The sequence below is a fragment of the Bos taurus genome, chromosome 11 (assembly GCF_002263795.3).
Source record: "Bos taurus isolate L1 Dominette 01449 registration number 42190680 breed Hereford chromosome 11, ARS-UCD2.0, whole genome shotgun sequence".
Lineage (NCBI taxonomy): Eukaryota > Metazoa > Chordata > Mammalia > Artiodactyla > Bovidae > Bos > Bos taurus.
Window position 1 is genome coordinate 96,314,525 of NC_037338.1, and position 15,300 is coordinate 96,329,824.

General features: G+C 45.1%; 1 protein-coding gene across 12 annotated transcripts in view; it reads right to left on the bottom strand.

Annotated features, from left to right (window-relative positions):
* Positions 1-15,300, bottom strand: part of MAPKAP1 (MAPK associated protein 1) — a 232,872-nt gene that overhangs the window by 30,841 nt on the left and 186,731 nt on the right. For all 12 annotated transcript variants that reach the window (XM_005213147.5, XM_024998825.2, XM_059891328.1 and 9 more), the window contains one exon: positions 13,751-13,891. In XM_005213147.5, coding sequence (XP_005213204.1) covers positions 13,751-13,891 — 141 coding nt within the window. The remainder of the gene's footprint in view (positions 1-13,750; positions 13,892-15,300) is intronic.

Genomic DNA, 15,300 nt, shown 5'->3' on the forward strand with positions numbered 1-15,300 from the left:
TGTTGTTGTAAGTGGCTCCCCATTCCCTGCCTTCCTCTGCTTCTTATTTTGACATTTATAAAAGTCAAAACGAGCAGAGCAAAATAAATGTGCATATCTCTTCTGTGGAATAAACTCTGCCCCACATTCCTTTCTCAGAAAGGGAGGGGGAAAATCATCATCAGAGAGACACGGTTTTAAAATTTTGTTCTATGGCCCTGCAACTCCTGAAGCCGTAGTCAGTCAATATTGTTAATGTAGCTTGTTAATTTGATAGGATTTGTCAGGTAACTCCACTGGAAAATTATATAAAACTGTTCCAGATGAAAAGATGATAGTGACATGAATTAAAGTGATAGAACAATAGTGGAATATAAACCAGAAATGACACCCAAAGTGGCTGTTGATTTATTGCCGTACTGAGTTTGGTTCTGGGCTCCCATGTATATTAGTGCTACAAATCTGGGTCCATTTAGCAGAGGGATGCGCATACATACATCACCAGCTCCTGCTCCAAGCCAAGGTCACTCCCCATTGCATCAATCTTTTCAACAGAGCCTACTTCACAAAGCAGGACTTTTGTAACCATCTCAGATGTAACAGACTCTCGTCCTCTTTCATCTTTCTTTTATCATGTAAAGTACACTTTAACTTCTATTATTTTTATCTGCAAATTGTTCCTGTAGAGTTCATCCATTATGGGCTGTATCTTAGCATCAGTAGCCTAAGCTCTGTTCCACCACGAGAACACTTTCCCAAACACACCCTTCCCTGGGGTTATTGTGTAGTCACCATTCACCAGGGGGAACCCCCAAGTCTGCGGTTTGGGGATGAAGATGTGGGAGTTGAATGCATTAGGATCAAGACAGGCAGGCAGGTGGAACACCACTGAAACAAGCGGTATATTTCAGAACAGCTGCGTGGAAATCAGATTTTTTCTGAATCAAATCACATTTTCCCAGTGACTTCTAGTTTCAGAGATACTTTATCTTCATTTTGGATTGATCTGTAATTGGCAGGGGCTCCCAACACTTTAGTTTTAACTTTCTCTGCCCTGCAGGCTTTCAGTCAAGCAGTTAATGATCTGTAAAACACTTGCCTGCCTAGAGGAGTCACTATTTAAAGAAGCCTGTAGGGGAATCTCTCCTGATGGGAAAAATCCTTTTCTACATTAAATAATCTTCCCCTCCTTAAGATGTGTGAGTCTGGCTTCTTAAAGCAGGGCACACGGCCTCACAGGACCCTGCTCGCTTCTGCCGGACAAGCGGCAGCACCATCGGAGCCCACTTTCCTGAGCACACCCACCAGTCTCCACTGCGGAATTTAGCCTGAAGCAAACAGACCTCTTGGGGCCCCGGCCTGGAGCTGAAAGGACAAGGCAGCCTGGTGGAGAGGAGAGCAGTTTGGAGGCTGGTGCTACAGGCCAGGTCGGGGGCAAAGGGTGGTGAGGCATTAACTGGTACCAACTCTGTGCCAGAAAGGGTAGGAACCCCTTGTGTGCACTGATGCCAATCTCACAACCACCATATGAGGTCGGTTCCTGTGTTTTCTTCTATTTTATAGATGAGGAACTCGAAACCACGGGGAGGAGACGTAACTTGCCCAAGTTCACACAGCTGCCAAGGGGCAGAGCCGGAATGGGAAGAAAGCCAGGTAACCTGGTTCCAGAACGTGTCCTCTCAGCCCCAGCATTATTCTGCCAGAACTGTGCGAGGAGCTGTATATAACCTGTGCTAGGAGAAGGGAAGGTGCTGGTTTAAGGCCGGGGAGTGTTTAAGTGGGAAAGCCGTGTTCATACCCAGAGCCATCCGGGTCCCGAGTGTGGGACTTACCCCATCGTTCCTCACCCAGTCTTTAATCTTCTCTCTCCATTTTCACCAAGGAACAAATAATTTTCAAATGTGTCAATAAATTGGAGAAGGCAATGGCAACCCACTCCAGTGTTCTTGCCTGGAGAATCCCAGGGACGGGGGAGCCTCGTGGGCTGCTGTCTATGGGGTTGCACAGAGTTGGACATGACTGAAGCGACTTAGCAGCAGCAGCAGCCAATAAATGCACACCTTTAATTTTGTTCATATGTGGCAAACTGAAGCATGAAGTTCTATCAATATTCTTCTGTTCAACCGCTGAGCATGTTCTGATTTCCCTGGCTAGAGTTTTGTGTCAAGTCTCTGAAGAAAAGGGCTTCCTTGGTGGCTCAGCTGGTAAAGAATCTACCTGCACTGCAGGAGACCCAGGTTCGATTCCTGGGTCGGGAAGATCCCCTGGAGCAAGAAATGCCAACCCACTCCAGTATTTTTGTCTGGAGAATCTCATGGACAGAGGAGCCTGGCGGGCTACAGTCCGTGGGGTCACACGGAGTCAGTTGGACATAACTGAGCGACTAACAATTTCACTTTCTTCTAAAGGAAAGGCAGAGGCACTCCTTGAAGTGTCGTTTATGCATGATTAACAGGCAATTCAAATGGTAAATCTATGTCCAAGAAAAGAAGGGAAAGCTGGTTTCTATTAAGTTTACATTTCTCTAACTTAAACGGCCAAAAATAGAGGACTAGTTAAGACAACCATGTAGGAACACAATGCAACCATGAAAAACTAAGCATAAACAAAGCTCTGATTTGGAAAAATTCTTATGATGCTAGGTGAAAAGGACAGGGAAAATATTTATAGAAAAGAGGTCAAAAGGATATGCTTCATAGGTTAAGTCAACTCTGGCCAGTGGTAATTTCACCAAAATAAAAACAAACATCATTTTAAAAGTTGACTTTTTTGGTGGGGGTTGGTTTCTACTTTAGAATTCAGAACGCTTTCCCAATTTTTAAAACATGAGAGGACAGGAGTATGTTAAATTCTGTAACTGGTAATGATGAGAAGTGATTCTAAACTGGAGACGACCTCCCCTGAGCAGTCCTGCGGTACCCACAGGGCTGCAAACAGGGGTGCCACTCTGACCTACGGTGCCTGGGAGGCTCCACTCCAGCAGGCTCGGCCAGTGAGGAGGAAGACAGGACGCAGGCTGGCCCGAAGCGGCCAGGGCTGGCCCCTTCCCTCGGAAACAAGGGAGGCCATTTGTCTCCTTTACCAGCTCTCTTCCCCAACCCACTTATCCAAAGCCATCCGTCATGACCTTTTCATGTTCCCACTTCTGACAGCTTCCAGATACAGTGAGTCAAACTTCACTGGGAGCAAACTATCACACCAACTGTCAAAGCAGAAAACACTGCCTGATTGCTGTCCTACATCAACGCCAGCGTATAAATCCTTCCTTAACAAGACAGCTCAAAATAAACAAAAATGCAACTCTAACGTATATACAACTCTCTGGGGAGACTATTTGTCCAAGGCCTTAGAGTTATCGCCAGGAGACCTGTGTCTGTTTTAGCTAACTGAAAGATTTCCCTACGAGGAAATTAGCCCTGTGCATTATTTCTGCTAACACAGACTGGGCACCTACCCTGGACAATCTCTGTGCTGGGTCCTTTCATGTGTAGCAACTTATCACAAGCTCAGCATATCTCTATCAGGAAGGCAGGAGCAGCCCAGTTTGTATTTCAAGGCAGTGGCATAGAGGTTAGGGACAGGGAACTCTGGAGTCAGACATTCCTGATCCTGACTTTGGGGATCAGCTTCCCTATTTTCTAATGCTGTGATTTTGGGAAACTTGCTAAAAAACTGGCAATAATAGAATCCACCTCATGGGCTTGTTATAAGGATTGAATGAAATAAGACTTGTAAAAGTGTCAGCCATCGTGCTTAATCCATAGCTAGCGGCCTTCTGTTATGGCTCAGATGGTAAAGAATCTGCTTGCAATGCACAAGACACCAGTTTGATCCCTAGGTCGGGAAGACTCCCTGGAGAAGGGACTGGCTACCCACTCCAGTATTCTTGCCTGGAGAATCCCATGGGCAGAGGAGCCTGGTGGGCTACAGTCCTTGGGGTTGCAAAGAGTTGGACACAACTGAGCAATTCACATACACAGGGACACCTACTACTACTTCTCATGACTGCTGCTATCCGGAGTCAGGCACTAGGCTAAGGGATGTGACACAGATCAAGAGATGATGGTCAGGACGAGTGTGAGCTTGGAGAGTCACAGGAGGGATATGAACGAGGGACCTGCCAGGCTCTAGTCTGGGGTGAGGGTGGGGGGTGATTCTCTTGGGGAGCCACTCTATACCCCAGTATGGGAAACACCAGGATCCAGAATGACTGTCCAATTGCGGAGACCAATGCTCTCAACCCCATGAATCCTGGCAATAGCCTCCTATCCCCAAGAGGGCAAACTTCTTCCTGGCAACCTCCAAGAGATCAATTCAAAATCAGGAAGAACATTTTCACACCTGAAGCTGTGGAAACCCTGGTGCTAGGGAACCCCTGCCCTGCATGGTCTCCAGGTCATTAATCTGGAGATCTTGATCTGCTGATGTTATCCTGGGCAAAGTGGCAGTCTCCCTCGGTGAGCCTGAGCTTCCTCCCTTGTAAAATGGGGAACAGTACCAACTTGCAGGGCATCATGAAGGTGGAATGGCCTAAGCATGCAGAAAAGAGCAGAGCGCCTGGGACATTGTAAGGGCTCAATCAGTATGAGGATTACTACTAAAACGACCGCAGGAAGGTGAACTGCCACACTTGCCCAGGGTGAACCATGTCAGTAAACAGCGAGGTTGGGGCTGAAGCCCAGGTCTATGGGACCAAGTCCAGTGTGTGTTCTGACCCCTCAGCTGTTCCCTACTGTCCCCGAGGGCCATGTGTGGCTCTTAGAAGGCACAGCCCCCCTCAGGGCACACTTAAAACGCCCTTCCCAGAAGCTGAAACACCAGTGTGTTTCAGCATTTAGCATCCCACACCTCAGTGTTTTCCTGAGTTACTGCTTATTTGCTCAGACATCACGAGCTGTGGTTCATTCATCACTTTCCTACAACCGCGAGTCTGAGACGACAAAAGCCCCACCACTGGTAAACCCCAGAGTCTCTTTTTACACAGTTCTACAATCCTCTTGTCTTCCGGTTACCTACAGCCTGCGAAAGCCTGGAAAAGCCCCCTGGGAGGGCCACTGAACAACTCCTTGCCAGAGTGGATTTTGCTAAATCTATATAGCAATCAATAGCATCCACAGAGCAGGCAGGGAAGTCTTTGAAACTTTTCTGAATTTACACACAGGATCAGATACACAGGCTGTTTGGGCTTAATGAGACCTGAGAGATCACCTAGTCTGGGACTTTCATTCTCCATACAAAGAAATTGAAGCTCAGGGCTGGGATATGCCTTGTCTGATGTCACCCATTAATGACAGAGCTACAACATAATTCATATCCCCAAACGAATAAGCTGGGGCTTACAAAGACCCAGTGTATCTCACCATGCACTTTTATAATGGTCAAATGCATTGCAGCATAAAATGCACAGTCTCCGACAATTTATCAGGGATCCAAAACAAGATCAGTAGAACCTTACATTCTTGAGATCAAGTGGATCACTAGTTCTGTTAAGTGGAAAAACATCCCCAAATCACTTGGGATCCAGAGCTAAATGTGGCCAATTTCAATGTAAGATTAGTTAGAGACTTGGGAACAAGTCTGCTATACTTGACTAGACTATTACCCTTGGAGTGCAAACGCAGAGGTGGCTTGACCACAAATGAGCCCATGTCTGTACAGCAGAACTCAGCACGGTGCTCAGCACAAGGAGCTTACTAAACAAGACCTTGGACTATAATCTCAGTAACACCCATCCTTGGATGAGGGCTAAATTCTCGCTGTAGAGAAGGCAGCTGCAAAGATTTTATACTGGCAAAGTTAGGTTCCCAAACTAAATATTCTCCTGGTAAATACATGGTTCTCGGGGGGCATTAGTGGTAAAGAACCTGCCAATGCTCACTCCCTGGGTGGGGAAGATCCCCTGGAGGAGGGCATGGCAACCCACTCCAATACTCTTGCCTGGAGAATCCCATGGATAGAGGAGCCTGGTGGGCTACAGTCCAAAGGACTGCAAAGAGTCAGACACGACTGAAGCGACTTAGCAAATATACCTCAGGTGAACTTAAATGTGAGGAAGCAGTAATGTTGTTTCTTAAGAGAATTTATATTTAATCACCTGCAGAATGAGGAAACATCAGATCTTCCCCATGCTCAGTACACTGGTGGAGCTCAAGTGCCAAGGATGAGGAAGTGGTAAAAAGAATATGGAACCTTGGTCAACTTTCACCTATCTGATTCCCATTAACTTCCATTATGCCAATGGTTATCCACTTTTTCCAGTTCTTAATTCTTTCTTAGCGATCTGAGGAGCCTGGCACATTGTCATTAGTAATCCTGGATTACCCAGTAGGGATTCTCAAAAGAGAAGATCTGGGAGTGGAGAGGAAAGCATACAGTTGGAAGAAGCCCCTCGAGCTTCTGACATTTTCCATCAGGAGATTTTCCCTTGACTTGATCACTGCATTAAGCACTAATGCGGTAAAGACATTTTCTGGAGGAAGTCTTGACAGTGTCTGTCCTGCTACTTCACAGGTTCACTAGGATTTGTTAAATTCTGTTCCAACTTTTGGTTCAGAAAATGTTGCCACAATAGGAAGAGAATCATCATTTAATACTAGAATTTCTTACTACCTTATTGTTACGAGTACTTAGAATGCTAGAATTTGCATTCCAAATTACTCAGCGGATCCAGGGATCTTGGAGCTAAGCACAATGCATGTCTCCCCATGAACATTTCAGTGTCTCTGCACGGAGAAGGGTTATCTCCTTAGTATTCAATCTGAGATGGAAACATGGAAGGAAGATTGGTCCGTTTCTTAAGACCACACATTTCAGGATTGTGTCATTACTTGAACTATATACTCCACAGGTACTCCAGCGGAAAGTAACAGGGGCATATATTTTATTCAAACAGCCACATGAACTACTTTTAGTGTCAGAGTGAGCCTGAAGAGTAATCAGCCCAGGCCACCGATGTAGATTTCACTCAGGCAGTCCTGTGTTGTAATGTGTTCTTAAGTTTGCATGCTATGCATTAAAAGTAACACTGTGATAAGGTCTTCTCTTGAGGGCTGGCTTGTAGGTACTGGCCAATGGATTAAATAATGACAACAAATGGCAAACACGCTGCCTCTCGTCATGCTCAGGCCCAGGGCAGACATTTTTAATCAATCACCGAGTTGACGTTGCTCTCAGATCCAGCCTGAGATGCTACCTCAGCGCAATGCTCTGGGCAGTCATTACAAACCTGACTGGAGCTGGTGTAAGACAAAGCCCTCTTTGCTTCTCTAAGGTATGTGCTACTGTACTTGATACTTCTGTTAACAAAATACTGTGATCAGAAGTGTTATGATTATGCCTATGGACTGCTTTATGAGGAGAGAATGGAGGTAACCATGGAAACTTTTGGTAGAGGTTATTTTATAATCTTACACAATAATGACATGGATGGAATTCATGGTATATGTTCAGTGATATATTCTTTTAGTGATGTGGAGATGGTCAATACTGGCAATTGAGAAGGTGAAGGGCTCAAGTTAGCACAAGTGGCATGACTATCAAAACACTTCTCAGCCTGAGACCCTGTGCTGGGAAAACCAGGCTGACCTGCCCAATCAGTAAAAACAAGCCTTGGACAAAGAGATAAGGGGCAAGAAAGTCCTTTGAATACTGTGAGACTGCATTTCCCAAACCGCACAATTAAGAGGAGATTCTGAGCCAACAGATCTGGGACGAGGCCAGGAGTTAGTGATTCTGATACACGGTCATGGTAGGAACTGCTGCTTTACAGTAGCATGTAAATGACAGGCCTTCCCTGTCTTGATTCTTACATGGGTTTATTGGCAGCCCTGTGGCTGGTGTGTCATAATTAATTCAGTTTCTATAAGCCAGATAACAAGAACTTATTGATAGTATACTATGGGCTTCTTAGATCATGGCTGGCATTCGCCATCTGATCCTTTTCTTAACTTTTTGACCACATCATGTGGCAAACACAATTTTAGTTCCCCAACCAGGGATGGAACCCATGCCCTCTGCAGTGGAGGCTCAGACTTAACCATTGGACCATCAAGGAAGTCTACCTTTTGATGTTGTAGAGTCAGTTTCCCTAAACCTACTTCAACCTGCCAGCCTTGGGATGTTTGGGTAGCAACCATGTCTTAGCAACCCATTCCAGTATTTTTGCCTGGAAAATCCCATGGATGGAGGAGCCTGGTAGGCTGCAGTCCATGAGGTCGCTATGAGTTGGGCGCAACTGAGTGACTTCACTTTCACTTTTCACTTTCCTGCATTGGAGAAGGAAATGGCAACCCACTCCAGTATATTTAGGCTCCTTGAGTACACTCTTGAGTACACTCCAGTGTACTCAAGAACTTCTTGCCTGGAGAATCCCAGGGACAGGGGAGCCTGGTGGGCTTCCGTCTATGGGGTTGCACAAAGTTGGACACGACTGAAGCGACTTAGCAGCAGCAGCAGCAGCAACATGTCTTAGTGCCTGATCCTGCAGTCAAGCGTACAGGAGCTCAAGTTAATGGAAAAAAATTTCAACTTAGCATAAGTTCAAGCAAGGTCTACCCTTAAAGGGCATCTGTGCTTTTAGGCCCAACATGGAAGGGAAGCAGACAAGATGAAAACAAAATCCAAAAACGTTTTTGGGAAATATAGGAACGGTCAGGCATGATGGCCTTGTCTGGTGAGTTTTCTGGGCTGGTAGAGCAAGGATGGCAAACAGATTTCAGCCTAAGAACCAACACCAACTGATTGGTGGGTGCTGCTTCTGGGCTGTGTTGGAAAGGGGTCAGGTCTGTGCCAGAGGGAAGAGGTGCAGTGATTGGTCAGCACTGTGAATGGAGGAGGGTCTAGCAGCACACACGCTACCCTGACACTGACCTCCAGATGCTAGGGGACGGAGAAGAGTAAAGGATGCAGAGCATGTTTGGAATGGGCCAACTAGAAGTAATCACTTCCTTGGTGAAGGGACACTATTAATGACCAAGGTGTCTGTCATGTGATGGACTGGACTGAGTGTACGGGATTGAGTTTCAGTCCCAGTTCTGCTACTGGGATGGATATCCTACTGTGTATGTGATGACTGAGGGGGAGGGCAAGACAGTACTTGTTAAGTAACAGCTAAGTGCCAGTAAGCACTAAGTGCTTTATATGCATCACAGGATTTCATTAATGCTTCCAAATGTCAGTTTTCTGTCATGAAATGGGAATAGCATTGTCAATGTGCTGTGTCAATTAAATAGGGTAAAGGGGTGAAAGTTCATTGTATACCATACATTGTTATAGGAATAGAGTATTGGCGCAAGGAGGATCTGCTTGCAAGGAATGATCCAGTGGTTAGCCAGAGACCTCAGCCTCAGACAGTCCTGGGTTCTGATCTCAGCTTCACTACTTACTAGATTTCCCCTACACCCCACTTTTCTCACATAAAAAAATAGAGATAATATCAGTACTATCTAATAAAGGCCTATGATCCAGGAGACAATGCATGTAAGAATGACCAGCAGAGTGCCTGGCATATAGCAAGCATTTGATAAATGATATCTGCTTTTAAAAATTATAGAGCTTCCCTTGTGGCTCAGCTGGTAAAGAATCTGCCTGCAATGTGGGAGACCTGGGTTCGATCCCTGGGTTGGGAAGATTTCCCTGCAGAAGGGAAAGGCTACCCACTCCAGTATTCTGGCCTGGAGAATTCCATGAGCTGTATAGTCCATGGGGTCGCAAAGAGTCAGATGTGACTGAGTAACTTTCACTTCACTTTAACAATTATAATTTTTCTTGTTAACTATTTAAAAAGATTAGATCGTTGCCCTACATTTCATGAATGGCCTCCGATAAAGTTTTTCATTCACATAAAAGTCTGGGGAAAACTGATTGAATCTGGGGTGTTGCAGATCAAAATCTGAGTCTCTTATTCCCTGACTTTTGCAGAAACAAGTGGCAGATGGTTAAAACTGGAACATCGGCCCCTGCTCCTCAATTGGGAGGCAGGCCGCTGTGACGGCACCGTGGAGCCCGGGGATGCTGAGCCGCGGCAACGTGTTCTCAGGTACCACTCACTCAGAGCGCACGGCTGGTCTTCTCTGGGATCGGCAGCGCTGCTGGGTGAATGCCGCACACAGACACTTACCGCTTAGAAGAACTTGCCACAGGGGGCAAGTGAAATCTCTGCTCTGACTGACACAGGATGGACGAGCAGAGGAGACCATCCATCAGTGTCAGGAAAGATCTGAAGCACCTGGCTAGTCAGTTGAAATAAAATAAATTATTTACTGATCTCAGAATCCAGCTGCTCACTTGACTGCTCATAAAGACTGTGTGCTGCCCTGGACTTCGCAGTTGATTCTGTTTCAGAAAGGAAGAATTTCCAGACTGCTGCGTGCAGGCTTTTGTTGTTGTGAGAATAAGAAGGTGTTACCATTTGCTTTCCAAGGAGGAAGTCTGTATCTGAATTCACGTACATGGGAACAGGAAGTGGACTTATTCACTGCATGATATAGCACTGATTGGCATGGTTATCCAACTGTCACAAAATTATTGTACTTAAGATTAATTAATGAAGCTTTTGCTTACAATGCTAAAGACTAAATTTAGATTCATAATGGAAACAAATGCTGAGACCTATTTTAGAAGTGCCTCAGTTGTGACTCTCCACCAGAGGGCGCTATGGGTGTCACTGGAAACATCCAGAGCTGACTGCAACCAGCTTCCCAGTCATCTTGCTTCTGAGAACCAATGCTCTAGAGAGATACTTGGGTTACCAGCATCATCCATGCCTACTTGACAAGTCCACACCATGACTTTGCCAATAGAAAGTGAAAGCGAAAGTCAATCCGTTGTGTCCAACTCTCTGTGACCCTATGGACGGTACAGTCCATGGAATTCTCTAGGCCACATTACTGGAGTGGGTAGCCTTTCTCTTCTCCAGAGGATCTTCCCAACCCAGGGATCGAACCCAGGTCTCCCGCATTGCAGGCAGATTCTTTACCAGCTGAGCCACAGGGAAGCCCCTTGCCAATAGAGCGACTACCTAATCTGAGTGATCTGGTTAAATACTTTCAAGATGGTGGAACAGGAGAGAAAGCAATAAATAAAATAAATATTAGAGACAATGATAACACTAAGATAAACTCTTGTGGGCCACTTTCATACATAGTCTTGAAAGGTAAACATTATAATTCCCACTTCATAAATGACAAACATGAAGACCGAAAAAGGAAGGAACTTGTCTAAGCTTAGGTAAGCTGCAGGTAAGCAGTAAAGCTGGGATTCAAACCCACTGTTCCCTGCAGAGTTGGGTGTCTTGGCACAGATCCTTTTGTGAACTTTTCCCTTTGAATAAATATACAGATCAGAATCTGATGAATTCAAGTTTGGCTTTTACCCTTCAGAAAAAATTTTGGGACAGAAGTCCACACTATCGGTTATCTTTCCAAGGCACTGCTTTCCACCTGGGGAAACAGCAGGCATGGGTTTGCTGATTATGCTCGCCTGGGAGAATCCCCGCCTTGCACCCTGGACCTCTATCTCGACTGCAGTCAGGCTAGTTAGAAATTCTTAAATTTCTGGGCTTCTTAAAGTTGGAACCACTCAGAAAAAGCAGACCTTCTGTTACTGGGAAAGAATCGCAGGCAAGCACGAACGATGTATGAGTAGCACTCTTATCTTCGCAAACTTTTAACTGAGGATATACAAACAGAAAGTGCATAAAGCCTAAGACTATATAAAACCTGACTTTCCCACCAAGTCTACAGAAGTCATGTAATCAGCACCTGGACCAAGAAACAGAACCTTACCAGCACCCCAGATGCTCCCTCTCCAGTCGCTGTAGTCTCTTCAGCCCTGATAACCACCATCATTACGTCTACAGATTATCTTTGTGTATTTCTGAACATTATATAGATGGAACCGTACAGCATGTGCTTTCACCCCCTTTCTGGATTGTTTTTGAGCCTCATTATTTTTACTTCTATGAGAGATACCAGAAAAAGCACCTTTAGGAAGAAAAACACTGAAGAAGTTTATGTTTTAACAATCAAAATTAAATAAGCCTTTTGTACCATTTTGGAGGTTTTTTGTGAGGAGGGATAAAGGATAAAGAGGTCTACAGAGCAGGAAAAAAGATGGGTTCTGTGTGTTCTGATTCTAAGACACTGGTGCTAATTTCTCTATTTCGTCTGTCATAATAACCATCATCTTAGAAGCTGATGTTTATTGAGAACTTGCTATGTGCCAGGGCCTTTCTAAGTATTCCACGTGTGATAAGACATTTGGTCCCCATAATCACCCCATCTGTGAGATAGAGACTATTATCTTCATCTTACAAAGGAGGAGACTGTAGCTTTGCATCCCTTGCCTGTGCTGATACAGCTAACGAATGAGTCAGGGTTTGAACCGAGACTTCTAACTCTTGGGTCTGTCCTCCAAGCTTCCACTGTGTGGCATCTCCACTAACAGATCTTGCTTAAGAGGGTCTACCAACTGCCAGGCCTCGGCTAAGCTCGATGGAGTATCTGACTTGCTCCCCACAGTAATCCTAAGAAGCTGGCACACTCACATTCTCATTTAAACAGAACAGAATCGAGGCTCAGAAAGATTAAGACATTGCCTAATATGGCTGGTTGTTGACAGAGTCACAATTTAAACCAGATGTGATTCCAGTGCTCATCTCTTAATTACTAAGCTACTGTCAGCTTACTTCAAGCTCCTGTCAGTCAAGCTGGTAAGAGATATTTGAGAGATTCTTGAAACTTATCACAAATTAGCCGGACTAATGCCGATGTAAGAAAAGGTTTTATTATGAGACACATATGAAACCTTTGTGAGAAACAGAACATTCATGAGTCTTAGAGTTAGAATTCAAGCTTTCTCCCTTTACACATGAAGTAAAGGATGCCCAGGAAGGGGTGGTGTGGCTGAGGTCCCAGCAGAGCCCGGGAAGAGGCCAGCTCCTTGACTGAGAAAGCCTGGCACCTGTACCCATTGCCCCCCTCCCATCATCCTCTGTTAGGAAATGGGGGCACTCACATTAGCCAGACCAGGATTCTTCCCTGAAACCACCTGCTGTGTTAAGTGTGGGCATGAGACATCACCTCTATGCACCTCATCTATTTCATACCTTCTCTGCCAGATGGAGACAGTAAAAGTACCTACATTTTAGGTAGGTTAGTAACGCATGTACAGCACTCACACGTGAGGACATCTCTAGGTAACAGCCATGAGGAGGAGGATGGTGTGGTGTTCATATCATGCTGACAACCACGGCATTTTTTCTACTCCTGTTAGGTTTAAGTCATAATAGAAATTCAGCGCTTCATGGAAACAAATTGACCCCACATATTAACTGAATTTTAGTTCCAGATTATCTGGTGTGGATCCAAGTATAACTTCTGAGATCATTAAAAAAAGCCTCCTGAATAAAGGCATGAATGACTAGCAATGAATTCACAGAACGAGAACAGGCAAGTGGTGATGTTACAAAGCAGCTCTAAGGAGAGGATGTGAGCAAATTACAGAATGGGAATCATGGAACTCCACAGAAGTCAATCAGTCTGAAAAGAGTCTCGAGTTAGTTCTATTTCTAATCTTCCGCTTCATAAAAAAGAAGACAAGACAGAGCTCTCAGGTGGCAAAAAGGAGCGCCTTTAAATTTCATTGTTTCAACATGTGCTCTGAAAACAAACTACCGCTTGTCATTCAGGCCACACAAAGGCGGCAGGCGGTTTCTCTCCCCATTCCGACTCTGACCACTTACAGGAAGTCCGTCATCTGTCCACGCACTTACCTAACTGGACGTCGGTTGTGAAGCGGAGTCTGTGGATCATGCTGACTTTAAATGACTTGTAGTGGTGGCTGCTCAACATATCCTGTACTGTAGCTATGTCAATCTGCGAATCCTCCTCAAAAACCCCGTCTGCCCTTGAACCTGGGGAGGAAAGAGCAGTTTAACACATAAAGATACATGAGGCTTGGCAAATGGTGTCTGCTTTAAAATGCTTTGGGATAAATTAAAATAATATGGGCTATTTAATTTGGAAAAGAAAAGGCTGAGTGATGACTTAATAATGCCATTCCAGTAAACAGAGCACGGCAACATATTAATCACTCAACAATTAATTCCACAAACACGGCCTTGTTCCACGGCAGCCCCCTGGTAGGGCAGCAGCCATACAGAGGGCAGAAAAACCCCTGCTCACCAGAAGCTGTGTTTCCATAAGAGTAAGTCAAAGTCACAAAAATATGGTTACTCAGATTCTTGCTTCTTTTTCTAATAATTTTCCTGATCATAAGAGTAATCCGTGTTCCTTGAAGAATGCTTGTCCTTTCCAAGATTCTCAAACCGTCTGTTTATGAGCTCCGTGGCCCGTGGCCCACAGCCTCCACTGGTTCAGCTACGAGCCTGCTTACACCTAGATGGCCGTGGCAGTCTCCTCAGTGGCCTCCTGGCCACCAGGCTCCTCAGCAATCCAGCTCCTACAGGACTTTCCAGTTTGTCTTTCTAAAGCTTTGATCAGTTATTCACTCATCAAACATCTAGTCAGAGCTTTGTGCACACCAAATACTCAGATACTGGGGACAAGTAAGAACACTGGAACTCAGAAATCCTCCCTGGCTTCCCAAAGCCTCCTGAATGAAGCGCACTCTTTTCAGTCAAGCAATCAAGGCTGTCCAGTCTTACTGAAACAAAAGCTTCCCACTTGTCACTTTTCACACATACCTTCTCTAAGCAATTCTCAAACTCCTCAGACTGTGTACAGGTTCAGGTTTCTCTGCTTCTGGGCCCTTGCTCATGTGGTGCTCTTGGCCCAGAACATCCCTTCTGTCAAAACTCTGCCCAGGCTAGTCAGACTCCAGCTCTCCCTGAACTCCACAGCAGCTGGTTTATACTGGACTCTGGAGCCAGGAAGACCTGGGCTCAACTTCTGGCTCTGTCTCCAAGAATAATGTTGGACATGTGACTATTTCTCTGAACCCTAGACTCTGCCATCCATAGAATATCAAAATGTACTGAAAGAATCTAACATACAACACACGTAATAAACAGCAGTCATGGTTACTTTTATTCCCTTGTCACAGTGGATCACGTCCAGCCTTGCACTAGAACTGTTGAGTGGTTGCTCTTAAATTGGGACCTTTGTGAGGATCAGGGAAGTTTCTTATTCATCTCTACATCTTCTCCTGCATGCAGGACAGGCAACTGGCATGCTCTCATTAAATTTTGCTAAACAAATAAATCAATAATAATGATGACAGCTATTAATAGTACATGGGAGTACTCATGCATCAGGCATGGCGCCGAGTACTTCACACATGCATTCAAGTCTCAAGACAACC